This window comes from Vombatus ursinus, unplaced genomic scaffold (assembly GCF_900497805.2).
Source record: "Vombatus ursinus unplaced genomic scaffold, bare-nosed wombat genome assembly UNPS02014961.1, whole genome shotgun sequence".
Taxonomy (NCBI): Eukaryota; Metazoa; Chordata; class Mammalia; order Diprotodontia; family Vombatidae; genus Vombatus; species Vombatus ursinus.
Genome location: NW_020954739.1, coordinates 190,869 through 207,363, shown reverse-complemented (window position 1 = coordinate 207,363; position 16,495 = coordinate 190,869). Strand labels below are relative to the sequence as shown.

Sequence of the window (16,495 nt, the reverse complement as noted above, 5' to 3'; positions counted from 1 at the left end):
TGGAGTGATTTGCTTTGTAGATGTCACCCCTATCCATTGAGGACGTTTGTTCACAAGAGTCCACTTATTCCTTCTTTTTTCAGCACTAAGCCTAAAGTGGGGAGGCTATGCTTTGGGGCTAGGGAGAAAGAGGGAAAGAGAATACCTAGTCAACAAGAGGCCAACAAAATACATGTGGAAAATGAAGACATGAGGGGAAAAATAAAGGGAAGATATGAGTTTAAAAGACTTCTCTAGCAGTACACTTAAGTCTGTGCTCCTAGGGCCTGGGCTGAACCGTAATCCTACCTACAACAGTGTCAATTCATCCTCCGAGTAACAGAGCTTAAACACACTTCTCCACTTACAGTGAAAAATCATATGCAGGAATAGGTAGAAAAGCACTGAAAAGGATGTAAGGTGTTCAAATACATGAATTTTCCTAAGCTGATATACTTCCCCTTCAACATTAGGGCAGACTTTACATAACAGCTTGCAGTATTGGAAGACAGGCAATGTAAGGATTATCAACCCAATTTTACAGACTAAAAAACTGAAGTTCAGACCGGCCAAGGTATTTTCCCAAGGTGACGTGACCCACAAGTACTGGGGCCAAGAATTCAAACCAAGGTCTCCTGACTTCCAATCAAGTGCAGTACCTGTTTTCATAGAGCTCACAAACAATTATAATATAGATCAGAGCATGGAAAGTGCATAAACGAGATGTGAAGCAAGGTCAGCATAAAAGGAAAGACACATTTCCAATGTTGGGGTGGTGGTAGTAGTTTATAAAAATCAGAATCATCCTTCCTTTTTCATGGCTCAGACTACATCCCAAAATTATTAAAAAAACAAAACAAAACAAACAAAAACCCAACCACAAAATACAAAAATCCTACCTGCCCTAACCCTGGACTAAGACTCCTCTGTCACTGCTGACCACAGCTCCTTGTCCATGGTAAAGGCAGAGAAAGGTCACGTTTAGAACATGCCCTACTTTCTACTTTTAGTGGCACTGGACTATTTTCCCACAATTCTCTTCTATGGTTTTTTGCAATTCTCACAGTTACAAGGTCTTTTCAACCCAGAGATCTCTTGTACCAAGCAGCCCCAAGGCTTCTGACATTCATTTCTTCATTCACACATTAAGGTTCTATGTATAAGGCACTGAGGATATAAAAACAGCCACTGCCCTCAAAAAATGAAATTCTTAATGCTGCACTCTAAGAAATGTTAGGCTTAATGAGGAGAGGATAACGAAAAGAGGAAGCAGAGAGATATAAAAAGTTTTGAATTTTAAGCCAAAGGCCCTGAATTTGAATCTCAGCTCTGCTACTTACTTATTCTTGTTCTTCCTGTGTGACACCACGGCCAAGCCACTCTGGACAACTTTGTTTCCTACTCTGTAAAAGGAGGGAGCTGAACTAAAAATTTTTTTTAAAAAGGGACCTAGGGACAAGAAAGGTGAACAACCCCAAGTTCTGTGTCTACAAAAATCAGAGGAAGCATGTTGGGTTGATCCATTATTTAAGATTCGTAGAAGGAGGTAGTCAAAATCACACAAGATAAGGTGTGGAAGAGCATCTGTAGGCTTTGATGATAGAGGGAATACAAATGAAATCCTTCCAATTAAACAGATAAAGGATGGAGCTATATGGACTGAAGTGGTCCACAAGCAACTTTATAGCAAGAAGAAAAAAGGAGATAAAGGGGTGTATATAATAGGGACCCCTGCATGGCAGGCTGTTTGCAGCCCATCTGCTTCTACTAATACTTGAGCACAGGGAGAACAAAGCTGTCATAGTAAGCCCAAGAAAAGCAACTCAGGTTATCTATGACTAGGAGAATATATTTTAAAAAAAAATACCTTAAACATTAAGGAGGAGCTGCAAGTACTATTAGATCATTTCCAGGAGGTCAATCTCTAACACCATAGGCATCACTCCACCCCCTAACTAGCTGTAATGTTCCTTGAAGGTCGAGCCTATACTGGTTTTCATCTTTAAATATTTATTCAATTTGAATTCTCTGGGATAATAAAATCATACACATACAATGATATATTTGCATATACATGTCCATATTTATATACATATATATACATGCACACACACATTTCCCAGAAGCTTCCAAAACAATCCTATGAGGATGGAAATACAAGTTAACTAACTTTTATTTTACAACTGAGGAAACAGGGATTGACTTGCTTATTAAGTTTCTGATGTGGGATGGCCCTCTTCACTAAGTCTAGTACTATTTGTACTACACTCAAATTCCTTAAGCCTCACCTGTGGTACAGGCTAGAAAAGAAAACCCTTCTTTGCATAATTTGGCCTTTACTTCCCTGAGTACAAGCTGTATCTTCCCAATAGAATGTAAGCTCCTTGAGGGTAGAGACTGTTTCATTTCAGTCTTTGTATCTCCAAAGCCGAGCCCAGTGTCTTATACGTAAAAGGTGCATTAACAAAAGTTTGTCAGGTTGAAGTGAATTCTCTAAATCTGAGGGCTTGGTGAAACACAAGTCATGTTTGTAGCCAATCTCAGAAATCCATCCTCTTCCTCTCTTTTCCCACTGCTATCACCCTAGTGAGCAGAGGTTCTCCTTACCAGCTAGACACCCTTCAGGCCTTCCCATTCAAATCTAATCATCCAATCCAGTAAGTATTTATTAAGCACCTACTACGTGCCAGATACTGTGATAAGTACTTGGGGGATACAATTTATAAAAAGAGAGTTCCTGCCCTCAAGGAACTTACAATATAAAAGTGGAGAAGAGGGTGGGAGGAGAACTGGACACCAGGAAGGCATCACATTCTGTGCAGCTGAAACCAGGCAGATCATCAGATACGAAGAAGAGTGAGCTGAGAGTCCAGTTTTTGCCCTCCATAAAGGAAAACCATGGGAGGAATTTGGTACTCTGCCCTCCAAACCTCCCATCACAGGGGGGCGGAAGCTGAGGGAGGCAGTCAATCGAGACTTAGGTTAGCAGCAGGTGGTGAGATTAGAGACGAAGAGCTTAACTTTAATTTGTTCCTCAGTGTTGAAACTAGGCAGGCAGATGCAAAGCAACTCCCTAACAAAAGCAGCCTTTAGTGCCGGCAACGTACATTTATAGGTGAGTTCATTTGGGCCTCACAACCACTTTGTAAAGTAGCAACTATAGGTATTATCCCTATTTTACAGATGGGGCAACTGAGAGATTCCATGACCTTTGTATGGTCTGACAGAGTCATGGTTTAAACACAGGTCTTCCAAGTCCAGCAGCACTTTATCCTCTGTGGCCAGGAACCTTCTCTCTCTGCCCTCATGGAGGATTCTGAGTGCACTGAGATAATACTGAGTATTAGAATTACAAGTGTACCTGCTGCTAGCAGGTAAGCACCATAAATCTAAACTTCACAGCTAGGCTAACACCAGACTCTAAACAGAAGAGGCACTTAAATTTCTTTTTCATCTTTTTTCTATTTTTAGTTTTCAACATTCACTTCCACAAAATTTTGAGTTCCAAATTTTCACCCCATCTCACCCCTCCCCCCACCCCAAGATGGCATGCATTCTAAACACCCCTTCCTCTAGTCTGCTTTCCCTGCTATCTCTCCCCGCTTTCCCCTTCTATTTTCCTGTAGGGCAGGATAGATTTCTGTACCCCATTTCCTGTATTTCTTATTTCCCAGTTGCATGCGAAAACATTTTTTTTTAAATGTGTTTTTAAAACTTTGGTTTCCAAATTTTCTCCCTTCCTCCCTCCCCATCCACCCTTATTGAAAAGGCAAGCAACTCAATACAGGCTATACATGTGCAGCTATGCAAAACACTTCCATAGTAGACATGCTGTGAAAAACTAACTCTATTTCCCTTAATCCTATCCCGCCCCCCCCATTTATTCCATTCTTTCTTTTGACCCTGTCCCTCTTCAGAAGTATTTGCTTCTGATTACCCCCTTTCCCAATCTGCCCTCCTCTCTATCATTCCTCTACTCTCTTGTCCCCTTCCCCTCCTATTTTCCTGTAGGGTAAGACAGATTTCCATACCCAGTTGAGTGTATATGTTATTCCCTCCTTAGGTCAAATCCTATGAGAATAAGATTCACTCATTCCCTCTCACCTTCCCCTGTTTCCCCTCCACTGTAAGAGCCTTTTCTTTTCTATTTTTTTGTGTGATAATTTACCCCGTTCTACCTTTCCCTTTCTCCTTCTCCTAGTATAATCCTCTCACCCCTTAATTTTATTCTGCAGATATGACCCCTTCATCTTCAACTCACCCTGTACCCTCTATCTATCTATACATACATATAAATTTTTCCCTCCAACTACCCTAATACTGACAAAGGTCTCATGAGTTACAATTATCATCTTTCCATGCAGGAATGTAAGTCTCTTATGATTTCTCTTTCCTATTTACCTCTTCATGTTCTACTTGAGTCTTGTATTGGAAAATCAAATTTTCTATTCAGCTCTGGTCTTTTCATCAAGAATGCTTGAAAGTCCTCTATTTCACTGAATGACCATTTTTTACCCTGAAGGATTATACTCAGTTTTGCTGGGCAGGTGATTCTTGGCTGTAATCCTATCTCCTTTGCCCTCTGGAATATTATATTCCATGTCCTGCGGTCCCTTAATGTAGAAGCTGCTAAAGCTTGTGTTATCCTCATTGTGTTTCTACAATACTTGAATTGTTTCTTTCTGGCTGCTTGTAATATTTTCTCCTTGACCTGGGAACTCTGGAATTTGGCTACAATATTCCTAGGAGTTTTCCTTTGGGGATCTCTTTCAGGAGGAGATCGGTGGATTCTTTCAATTTCTATTTTGCCCTCTGGTTCTAAAATATCAGGGCAGTTTTCCTTGATCATTTCTTGAAAGATGATGTCTAGGCTCTTTTTCTGATCATGGCTTTCAGATAGTCCAATAATTTTTAAATTCTCTCTCCTGAATCTATTTTCCAGGTCAGTTGTTTTTCCAATGAGATATTTCACATTGTTTTCTAATTTTTCATTCTTTTGGATTTGTTTTACAGTGTCTTGATTTCTCATAAAATCACTAGCTTCCAATTGCTCTACTCTAATTTTTAAGGAAGTATTTTCTTCAGTAAGCTTTTGGACTTCCTTTTCCATTTGTCCAATTTTGCTCTTTAGAGCATTCTTCTCTTCATTGGCCTTTTGGACCTCTTCTGCCATTTGGGTTAGGCTATTTTTTAAGGTGTTATTTTCTTCAGTATTTTTTTGGGTCTCCTTTAGCAAGCTGTTAACTTGCTTTTCATGATTTTCTTGCATCACTCTCATTTGTCTTTCCAGTTTTTCCTCTACTTCTCTTACTTGCTTCTCAAAATCCCCTTTGAGCTCTTCCAAGGCCTGGGACTGATTCACATTTTTCTTGGAAGTTTTGGATGAAGGAGCTTTGACTTTGTTTTCTTCTTCTGGATGTATGTTTTGATCTTCTTTGTCACCAAAGTAAGATAATATAGTCTGACTCTTTTTGCGCTGCTTGCTCATGATCCCAATATTACTTGAGTTTTAAACTCTTTCTTAAGGTAAGAGTCTGTTTCCAATGTGGAGAATGTACTGTCCCAAACTTCAGGGGTTTGTACAGCTGTTTTCAGAGATACTTCTAGGGACCTGAAAAGTGTCAGTTCTTCCAAGGTGCTACGATAAGGGGCGAGATGTTTCCTCTCCACTGCCACAACTAGCTCCACCACGCCAGTGCTCCTCCTTGCCAGCACTCCTCCTTGCCCCAGGACTGCCCCTCAGAACTGTGACCCAGATCCAAGCATGGGCAAAGCAAAAGATTCCTGCCTCAGCCCTGGCAAAGAGATCCTTGCAATCCCCCTCTGATCAGCCACTCGATTCCCCCTCAGTCTGTGGGCCAGAAGCTCAGGAGGCAGCTGTGGCCCGCACTCAGGACTTGTGGCTGAGACCTAGCTTCTTCTCTCACTGCAGTCACAGACTTTTCCCACTGACCTTCTAAGTTGTCTTTGGCGTTCGTGGGTTGAGAATCTGGAAACTGTCCCCGCTGCCTGCGATTCAGTCCTCTGAGGCCTGCTCCAGGGTCACTACGGCCTGCGCGCCCACGCCAAACTGCGCTCCACTCCCAGCCCCGACGCGATATACCTTTCTGATCAACCATCCAGGTTGTCTTGGGCTGGAAATTTGTTTTACTCTGTTTTTTTGTGGGTTCTGCTGCTTTAGAATTTGTTTAGGGTCATTTTTTATAGGTATTTGGAGGGGTTTGGGGGAGAACTCTAGCAAGTCCACACTTAAAATTTTTGTTGTACTGTTCTATAAGTAACAGAGTACATGAAACTCCAGCTTACAAGGGGTCTGAGTGAACACTGTTCTAGTTAATGGTAGATGCTGGACATTTCTGGACCCCCACCCGCCTTTTCTATACAAATTAGGAAATGGGCTTTGGAAGCCAGAAGGAAACAGTATCCTGTGGATCCTGACAAGTTAGCCTGCTCTTTGAAACCTTGAAGGAAATGCTACTGCTTTCTTCCCCATTCAAATGTAGTCACTTTCTATAAGGCTACTCTGGCTATGGGTGGTTACAGCCAGGCCAGTTCATTCTAGTCAGTCAGCTGAATCAGTACTTGCTTTTAAGAATGGGGGAAAAAGGCTCATAAGAATACAGATTTAGGCCTGGAGGGTATCTTAAAGGTCTTCCAGTCCAATTCCTATATTTTATAGATAAGGAAACTGAAGCACAGAGACTTAAGTAATTTGCTCAAAGGTCACTGATAATAACATCCATGATTTGAACATAGGTCCTCTAATACAGAATCTAGCTTTCTCTTCTGTTAGTTTTTTTTTTTTCCTCTTTGGTGAGGCAACTGGGGTTAAGTGACTTGCCCAGGGTCACACAGCTAGTAAATGTCAAGTGTTTGGTCTGAGGCCGTATTTGAACTCAGGTCCTCCTGACTTCAGGGCCAGTGCTCTATCCACTGCACCACCTGGCTGCCCCCCCCCCTTCTGCTAGTGTGGATATGAAATCCACCTCCAGCATCTAATCAAATGCCAAATCTTGTCAATTCTACTTCAGCAATATCTTTTAAGTCTCTCTTCTTCTCCCCACTCACACAGCCACTACACTAATTCAGGCCCTGATCACCTCTCACTTAGACTTAACTATAATCACCTAATTGGTCTCCCTGACTCTAGTCTCTATTTTCTCTAATTCATCTTCTTCTTCTTCTTTTTTTTTTAGTCCAATTTTATTTTCAGTTCTGAATTCTCTCCCTCCCACCATTTCCTGCACTTATGGAGAAGGCAAGAAAAACAAAACCCAAACCCACAACAAGTATGTATAATCAAGTAAAACAAATTCCTGTATTATCCATGTTCCCCTCCAACCCCCCCCAAAAAAATGATTCAAAGAAAAGAAAACATGCTTCAGTTTGTATTCTTTATCCATCATCTTTCTCTCTGAAGCGAATAGCATGTTTCCTCAGGAGGTCTCCAGTCCAATCCATCTCTCAAGGAGATACCTGCCACAGTCATCCTCCTCCTATGTCACAGACGCTCAAAACCTTTTGAGGGGCTCCCTCTGCTTAAAACAAAGCAGACATCAACTTCTTAGTCTGACCTATAAGTACTTCCCACTGTGTGGTTAGGCCATACCAATATGATAAAAAATGTTGTTACTTCCTAAACTGACTTACAGTATTAGGATTAGGGTTACTGCTATAGCAATCAAAGCTACAGATGATAAAAGGTAACTTTATAAAACCAGACAAAACAGCAATATACTTCATTTGGAGGAATAAAAGGTCTAGAATTTCAAGGGAAACTATGAAAACCATGAGAAAAAAAGTACAAGCTAGGGGCATAGCATTACTAAACCTCAAAATATAATATAAACAGTAATCAAAACTATTGGTTCTGATTTTTAAGAAATAGGTCTGCTGAACAGACTAGATAAAACAATAAACAGAAGCAAATATGAACGGCAACCCACTTACTGTCCAATAAACCCAAGTATATAAATTACTTGAGGAAAGATCATCTTTTTGACAAAAACTGCTGGGAAAATCAAAAAGCAGTATGGTAATTAGATTAAATCAATACCTTACAGTACATACCAAAATAAACTTTTTAAAAAATAGATAGGGCCAGCTAGGTGGCACAGTGCAATAGCACAGACCACAGGGTCAGATGTGCTTGAATTCAAATCCAGCCTCAGACATTTAGTAGTTGCATGACCCTGGGCAAATTGCTTAACCCTAGTTGCCTCAAAGGAAAAAAAAAAAAAAAAGACAACCTGAATATAATAGGTCACATTGGGGAAAAAAAAAAATTCAAAGAAAATGAAAGGACCTTTAACAATTATGGTTAGCACGGGATTTTTTTCTTTTTTACTCTAATTACATTTTATTTTGGGATTTGCATTCTCTCCCTCTCACATTCCATCCTCCCCTAGTTCAGAAAGCAAAAAAACAAAACAAAACAAAAAACCATTACAAAAATGTGTTATCAAGCAAAACAAATTCCCACACTGGCCATGTCCCCAAAAGAGTCTCAATCGTACTCTAACAGAGAGTACACAAGACAAAAAAAAAGATGATTTTAATTACACAAAATTAATACCAAGAGCAATTCCTCAAATAGTAAGTGGTCAAAGGACATGAATAATTCCCAAAAGAAGAATCGCAAACTATAAATAACTGCTTTAAAAGCTCTAATAGTAAGTGAAATGCAAATCAAAACAAATCTGAGGTTTCTCCTCACACTCAGCAAATTGAAAAGATAATTAAAAAAAAAAAAAAAAAAGGAACAGCCAGTATTGGAGGGTAAGGCAGGCACACCAATACACTGCTGGCAGAGGCTGAAAGTGGTCTAACCATTTTGGATAGCAATTTGGAATTACGCATGAAAAGTGACCTGTCCATACCCTTTGAACCAGCTATCTCACTGCTGGACACATGCTCCAGAGAAGTTAAAAGACAGAAATACAAAGGTCTAATACATACTAAAACAGTCACAGCAGCACTTTTTATAGTAGGGAAGAACTAGAAACAAAGTGGGTACCCACTAATTGGAGAATGGCTGAAAAAGCTATGTCATATGAATGCGATAAAATATTGCTATACAGTAAGAAATTATGAATATGAGGAATTCAGAAAAACAACAGAAGATTTAAATGAACTGATGTAGAGTGAAATAAGCGGAAACAAAGAATATACACCTAGGATTACACAAGAAACCAATCCTATTAAAATACAATGATACCAAAAAAGTTCACAGACCCTGGGTAAAGATCTCCTGTTGTAAGTGCCCTGTACTAAAGGACATTCTTCTTTGGAGTTAATGACCTACAAGTTCTCTCTGTTGCCTTCCAATTCTGAAAACTTGTCAATGCTGTGACTAGAAGGACTGCAAGGCAGCTGCTTCCTTCCACTACATCATGCTAATCTCTAAAGACTCAGGCCCAACTTTCTCTGTTCTTTAACTTAAACCAAGGCTATTTGGGAACAACCCTGATTAAAGAAATTACATCAAACTGCACTCATGGGCCTCAGGGCTCAAAGAGCCCCTTAACTTCTCCACTCCCCAAACAGATGCCCAGGGAGATAGCCATATGACTGGTTAAGACCAGTCCATTGGCTTGACATGCTTATTACCCATATGTTGACTTGACTCAGAAAGGGGAAGGGGAATGAATGAAAGATAAATGGATGGAAAGTTGAGGTGAGAAGGAAGGGGGGAAAGGTGGTGGAGAGGGAAAGAACAGGGTACCAAAAGAAGTTGTCTTTACCTGCTCTGGCTAGCATCTCAAATTCCGACACAGTCTCGATCAGAGGCTGCATACCTTTAGTCGTCGCCTCAGTGAAGGAAAGCTCCTGGCTTTGGTTCTTGGTCATCTGGGTCAATGCTTCAGGGTTGCTCCCCCGGGAAGGCTTCAGGAACACCTTTGGTTCAATGTCCAGCTCAAACTGTTTAAAAAAAAAAAAGAAGAAGCAGCAAGAGAATTAGCAAAGTCTCACAAATGAATAATACAATCCTGGGAAAGATGTAGTCCACCTGGCAACTGAGGACACTTAGGCTCTGAGAAGAGAAGAGAAATAGCTATGACTACAAAGTAATGATAACACCAAGACTCAAATTTAGGCCATCTACCTAGCAGTTTTGTTTTGTTTTGTTTTGTTTTGACTATCATCTGAAAGGACTTAGATCATTATTCCAAAAACCAGATATACTATTTGCAATAAAATAGCCAAAAACTCAGTATTGCACTGAGACCAAGACAAGTACTATTCTTCTCAGGGATAACTACTCCCTGAGGATTCAAGGACACTGGAATAACATGAGATAAAACAAATTCTTTACTGGATTGAGCCATCTGCCAGGATGTTGAGCATGCAGTAAAAAATAAATGCTTTATGTACCAATAAATTACTGTGAAAGACCTAACCCCAAGCTGAAAAATGGAACAGCTAAAGCTGAGGATTAAATGAGATAATATATGTAAAGCACTTTGCAAATGATAAAGCTCTATATAAATATTAATTATTATAATTCAAAATTTTTTATAACGACAGTATTGGGCCAAGTACCTGGGACATGTTAAAACTAAAAGAAAGACAAACAAATCGGGTGACCTCAATCATGCAAAAGCCTAGGCTAGGTCATTTTCTGTAAAATCAGGCAGTTGGACTAAGTGATCCCTAAATCCTATGATCCTATAACTTCGGACAATAACAGCTGACATTTCCAAAGTTCCTTACAAAGTGTTTTCTGTATATAATATTTTGTCTTCACAACAGTTTTGTGAAATAAGTAGGAAAAAAAAAATAAGTAGAAACACAAATATGATTAGCACCCTCATTTCACAGATAAGAAGTAATTTGTATAAAGTCACACAATTGGAAAGTTGCAAACCCAGAACTCAAACATACTAAATCCAGAGCTCTTTTTGCTATATCAAATTACCTGTAAACGATGCTATGGAAAAGGGGTGGGAGGTGTGCTAAATGTTTCAAGGGGAAATGTCATTTTCTCAGAGTTCCCAGTTTAAGAGAAAACAAAAAAAGTCCAAAGGAAGACAAAAAGGTTTTTGCCTGAATTATTCTATGTTTCCCCCACCATGTAAAACTCTAAGGCAGAGATGTAATCTAAAATGATCAGCTCATCTCTCCCCTGGCCTGCCCAAGGCCTGGTTATGCTTAGGGCACTTTGCCCTAAGGGATAATATGATTTTTTGACCAGAATCCCAGAGCCAAGGAGCAAGTATTCTCCCAGAAGAGATTGACAAGGGATGTACCCAATCCCCTGGTAAGCTGAAGATCTTCCAGAAGGGCTGCAGCTTACAACGATTCTTGATACAGCTTTACTACAACCTCTACCCACTGACCTTAGCTCTCCCTGTGCAGGCAAGCAGAGGGAAGTCTAATTCTTCTTCCATATGACATTCAGATATTTGAAGACTATGATCCCACCTCATCCAGACGGTAAGAAGACCAGAATGATGGAAAGAACATTAGTCCTGGGACTCAGAACAACTAAGTTTGAGTCCTGGCCCTGCCCCTTATTTTGTATGACAACGAACAAGTCACTTCAGTTTCCTCATCTATAAAATGGGGGTAATAACATATGCATTCCCTAATTTATAAACTGATGTGCTAAAAAAATGTGAGCTATCATTCAGAAAGACTATGAGCCATGAAATCCTCTTCAGGAAAGTATTTGGCCTCAAAAAATGACTTTTTTCAAAGACATCAACATTCAATTGGATGTATACCTGGTGTAGTGGAAAGAACTAGAGCAGGCATCAGGAGACTGAGGTTCAAGTGCTGATGCTATACCTTTACACTGTCTAGCCCTTATACCTGGAATGCCCTCCCCCATTACCTCCACCTCAGAGTCCCTTTCCTCCTTTAAGACAAAGCTCAACAACCATCTTCTGCAACTAATGCCCGCCTTCCTAAACGATCATGTCTTTAACTACTTTGTACATATTTGTATCAATTTACTTTATATTTAAGGTCTATATATTTATATACATACATACTTGTCTTCTGGATTAGAATTGTAAACTCTTTGCAAAGAGGACTTGTGTCATTCTTTATATTGTATCCTCAGCACCTGGCACAAATGGTGCTGGGAATACAAATACAAAGGCAGCATTACATACTGGCATTTGAAAAATTCTTGTTGCCAGGTGTGGTGGCACACACCTGTAATCCCTGCTCCTGGTGGGAAGCCAGTGTTGGTGGATGGCACGAGTCTGGGAGCTCTAAGCCTCAGCAGGGTGAAAGCTGACCAGGGGTCTGTCTACAGTAAGTTCCACATTAATATGGTGAACTCCTAGGAGTGAAGGGCCACCAGGCTGCTTAAGGAGGGACCAGCCCAGGTAGGAAAAACAGATTAAAGCTTCTACTAAACAGTAGTAGGACTGAGCCTCTGAGGGGCTGCTGCACTTCCAGCGTGCGCAAGACAGGGAGACCAGCTGACCGACTGATTGACCCCACCACTATTATTTCACTCTAATTTAGTCCAGTCATTTTCCTTATTTAACCCTCAGGTTTCCCACCTGAAGATGAGGGAACTGGACTAGGTGAAGGTCTAGTCTAGCTCTAAATGGTAGGATTCCATGTGAATAATTGAAATTGACATAGCGGCAGAGTCCAGGGCTATAAGACCCAGGTTCTAGTCTTAATTTTGCCACTATTTTGCTAGTGGCTTGTTGCCAAGTCCTGCTGATTTCACCTTTACAACAGCCCTCCAATACACCCCCTTCTCTCCTCTAACACTGCCACACCCTGACTCGGGCTCTCCTCACCTCACACCTACTACTGTAGCAGGTTACTAGTGGATCTGCCTGCCACATCTGTCCACACTCCAGTTCATCCTCCATTCAGCTGTCAACCCAATCTTCTTAAAGTGCAGATCTGACCATGTCACTCCCCTACTCAACAAACTACAGGGACTCCCCATCACCTCCAAGATCAAATATAAAACCCTTTGTTTGGAATTTCAATCTTCTGACACCTTACCCCAAGTACTCTGCAATCCAGTGACACCGGCCTCCTTGTTTTCCCCCCAGACCTGCAATGACACTGTATTTCTCAACCCTGGACACTTTCCCTGGCTATCCTCCATCTCTAGATGCTCTCCCTCCTTATCTCCACCTCCTCGCTTCCTTCAAGTCCAAGCTAAAATACACGTCCTACAATTAGCCTTTCCTGATCTTCCTTAATACTCGTGCCTTCCCTCTGTGGATTGTCTCCTTTTTATCCTGTCCATAATAATTTACGTGTTGTCTCCCCCATTAAGACTATAAGCTCCCTTGAGAGCAAGGTCTGTCTTTTGTTTTTAGCACAGTGCCTGACGCACAATAGGAGCTGAATAAATGCTTGCTGGTACTTAATGAATGTTGACTGACTACAGACTATGAGCAAATCACTTCTCTTTAAGCCAGCCTCTCCATATTTAAAATGAAAGGTTTGAACTAGATTATATCCAAATTCAATTCTAGTTCTTAAAAAAGGTCTAATATGTTTTTTTTGGGGGGGGACGTCAGTTGCCATTTATAGTCATCTAGCAATCTAGCATACCACCCTGGTTCAACTTACCTTGACTGAGCTGTTCTCAAACATCTCTACTGTCATTTCATCTTCTTCCTCCTCCTCTTCTTCCTCCTCAGACTCTATCACCATGCCTGGGAAACTCTCTGCATCACAAAACTGGAGGAAGATGGGAGCTCGGCTGGAGTTGTGTTGAATTTCTACTCGAAGGATGCCATCTCTGGGCCACTTGTCTCGCACATGCTCCAAACAATTAATAGGGGTGCGAGAGAAGGCAATGTGGATGTAGGCCAGAATGAAAAGCACAAAGAGTGCCTAAAAACACCAGGAAACAAAAAAACTAAAGTCAATAATCATATTTATTTCAATTAAGTCCAATAATCATGTATTAAGTGACTATTATATGTAGGACACTATTTTTGGTGCTGGAGGAAGTATAAAACTAAGAAAGGTGTGACCTTGACCCTCTGGGAAATACCTCAGTCCAACAATGAAAAAGAGATATACAATTAATAAGAATAAAATTAATATAGGTAGTGTTCTGTGCTTGTTGGTGGGAGAGGTACAAATAAGAATAAATTGCAAAGAGGCAGATATAGGCTTAATGTGAGGACAACATCAGAGCTAAGTAAAAGTGGAACTGGCCATACTGGGACTTAATGGGTTCTCCATCCATTAGAGGTCTCCAAACAAAGGCGAGATGATCACTTGTTGACTATGTTGTAGAGAAGATCACTGTATAGGCTAGACCAGGTGACTTCTGATGGTCCTTCTAATGCTGACATTCTGTAAATAAAATATGACCACTATCCTGAGGGATTCCTTTTTATAGTCTAGTAGGGGGGATAAGACTTAAAATTATAAGACCCAAAGAAAGTAGGATTATTTCAAACTAAGTGATCACACAGAATTCCTGGAAGAGGTGTAATCTGAGCTGTGTCTTGAATTTAACAGGCTGTGATGGAGGTGGGGGTAAGAAGCAAGGACATTCCAATGGAAGAAAACAGCATGAGCAAAAATGCAGAGAGGTGGGAAAGAATACATGTTGTTCAGGGAACAATGAATGGCCTGTGCCAGCTGGATCAGTTTACTGAGAAGGAAGAATGTGAGATAAGATTGGATAGCCATACTGGCATTGGGCTTGTGAAGGGGTTTGGATTCTTATTCACTAGGCTAAAGAGAGCCACTGAAGTATTTTGAGAAGAGGAGGGACATGATCAGAAGTATGCATAAATTAAATGTCTTGAGGTAGGAGCATAACAACCAGCAACATGTTTAAACTTGGCACTCCAAATAAAAAGCTGTAATACAAATAAAGGACTTTAGTCTTTTTTTTAAAAATAGGATTCTTTTCTTTTCCTTGCAATTTATGTTATTGTTATTTGGTGTATACTTTTTTTTTTCTTTTTTTTTTGTGAGGCAATCAGGGTTAAGTGACTTGCCCAGGGTCACACAGCTAGTAAGTGTCAAGTGTCTCAAGCCAGATTTGAACTCAGGTCCTCCTGACTCCTGGGCCAGTGCTCTATCCACTGCACCACCTAGCTGTCCCTGACTTTAGTCTTTAAGAGGCAAAAAAAAGAAAGTCCCCTGAGGGTTGGCCCAAGGAAGCTCATTGAAAACTGATGGGGTGGGAGGGCTGGAAAAGGCCCTCCCCACAAACAGACCTCCTGCCACGACAGGACTTCTTCAGCTCTGAGTGCCAGGGACAGAAGGACAGTGGACTATAAGCTCCAGGAGAGAAGAGACTATGTCATTTTTCATCTCTGAATTCCCAGCACCTGAACAGGGCCCTGTACATAGTAGAAGACTGGTAAATAAATGTTCACTGAATTGAATGTAAAGACTACCCAAAGAAAGGGCAGCTCAACGTCACAAACACAAAAGGGAAATAATATAAAGTGCTGCTGGTTTACCTGGAAAGAACACTGTACTTGGAATCAGGATTTGAGTTCAAGTACTAACTGCTACTGTGGACAAGACTTCACCTTTAACATCCAAAAAAATTATAATACTTGTAACTGTTATCTCAAAGGTCTAATGTGAGAAAAGCTCACTGAAAATGAAAAATACTATAGAAACATAAGCTGTTATCCAGAAATGTGAATAATCGCATAGCTGGGCCTTCCTCCAGATCTAAAGTTGTGCTTGGCTCTAGAAAACAGAAGTAAAAGTAAAAGGGGGTGGGGCTTAAAGTAAAGGAGAAAGGGAGAGACATCAAAGAGACAAATTTCAGCTCAACTCTAGAAATAACATCTTAACAATCCCAGCAGTCCAAAAGTCAAAAAGGCAGTTTCAGGAGAGAGTGAAAGTGAAGGTCTGCAAGGGTAATGCCAGTAGTTCATACACCGACTTGGGTGGCTGTGATTCAGAAGAAACAATGTACGTAAACAATTTTGCAAACTTTAAGGTACTATGTAAAGGTCAGTTATTGTAAAAGTGAGAGGTAGATATTACTTCCTAGGGAAGTTACAGAGAGAATTCATGATCTGAGTAGAGGTTGAACCAACCTTTGAGGTCCATTCCAACTTAAAGTCTATGATTTTACAATTTTTTTCAAGGAAGAGGAACTAGATAACCCACAAGTCAAAAACAAAGCGGCTGTTTATTCCTATGAACCCTATTTCAACAACCATGGCTACTGGGGAATGAACTACTTCTACAAGTTTATGGCCTCTCAAGACTACACAAAAAGAAACTGCCTTATTGCTCTCTATTATGGACCAAAAATTTTTATAATGCAGCTTTGGACTCCATGAATAATGATCTCTCATGCCTCAAAAAGGATGAACCTGGCAGAAGAGAAATGCCTTTGCCAGTCAGTTTCAGACACCACAACCTTACTGTATTACAAATATGATGAGGCTTTATCCAGTTCTTATGGAACAGATGCTGTTAAGATCTTTTTTGAATTTCAGCATGAATCCATTCCCTTAACCAAAGTGCCACAAACACATGCCAATGGAAATAGAGCAAATGGGCAAGAGCCTTATCACCAGGAAAGAAA

General features: G+C 40.5%; 1 protein-coding gene across 1 annotated transcript in view; it reads right to left on the bottom strand.

The window, feature by feature from the left end:
- TMEM259 (transmembrane protein 259) overlaps positions 1–16,495 on the bottom strand; it is a 60,610-nt gene that overhangs the window by 21,690 nt on the left and 22,425 nt on the right. Inside the window, exons 2-3 of the mRNA XM_027845355.1 lie at positions 13,540–13,806; positions 9,723–9,900 (exon numbers count right to left, since the gene is read on the bottom strand). Of these exons, the coding sequence (XP_027701156.1) occupies positions 9,723–9,900; positions 13,540–13,806 (445 nt within the window). The remainder of the gene's footprint in view (positions 1–9,722; positions 9,901–13,539; positions 13,807–16,495) is intronic.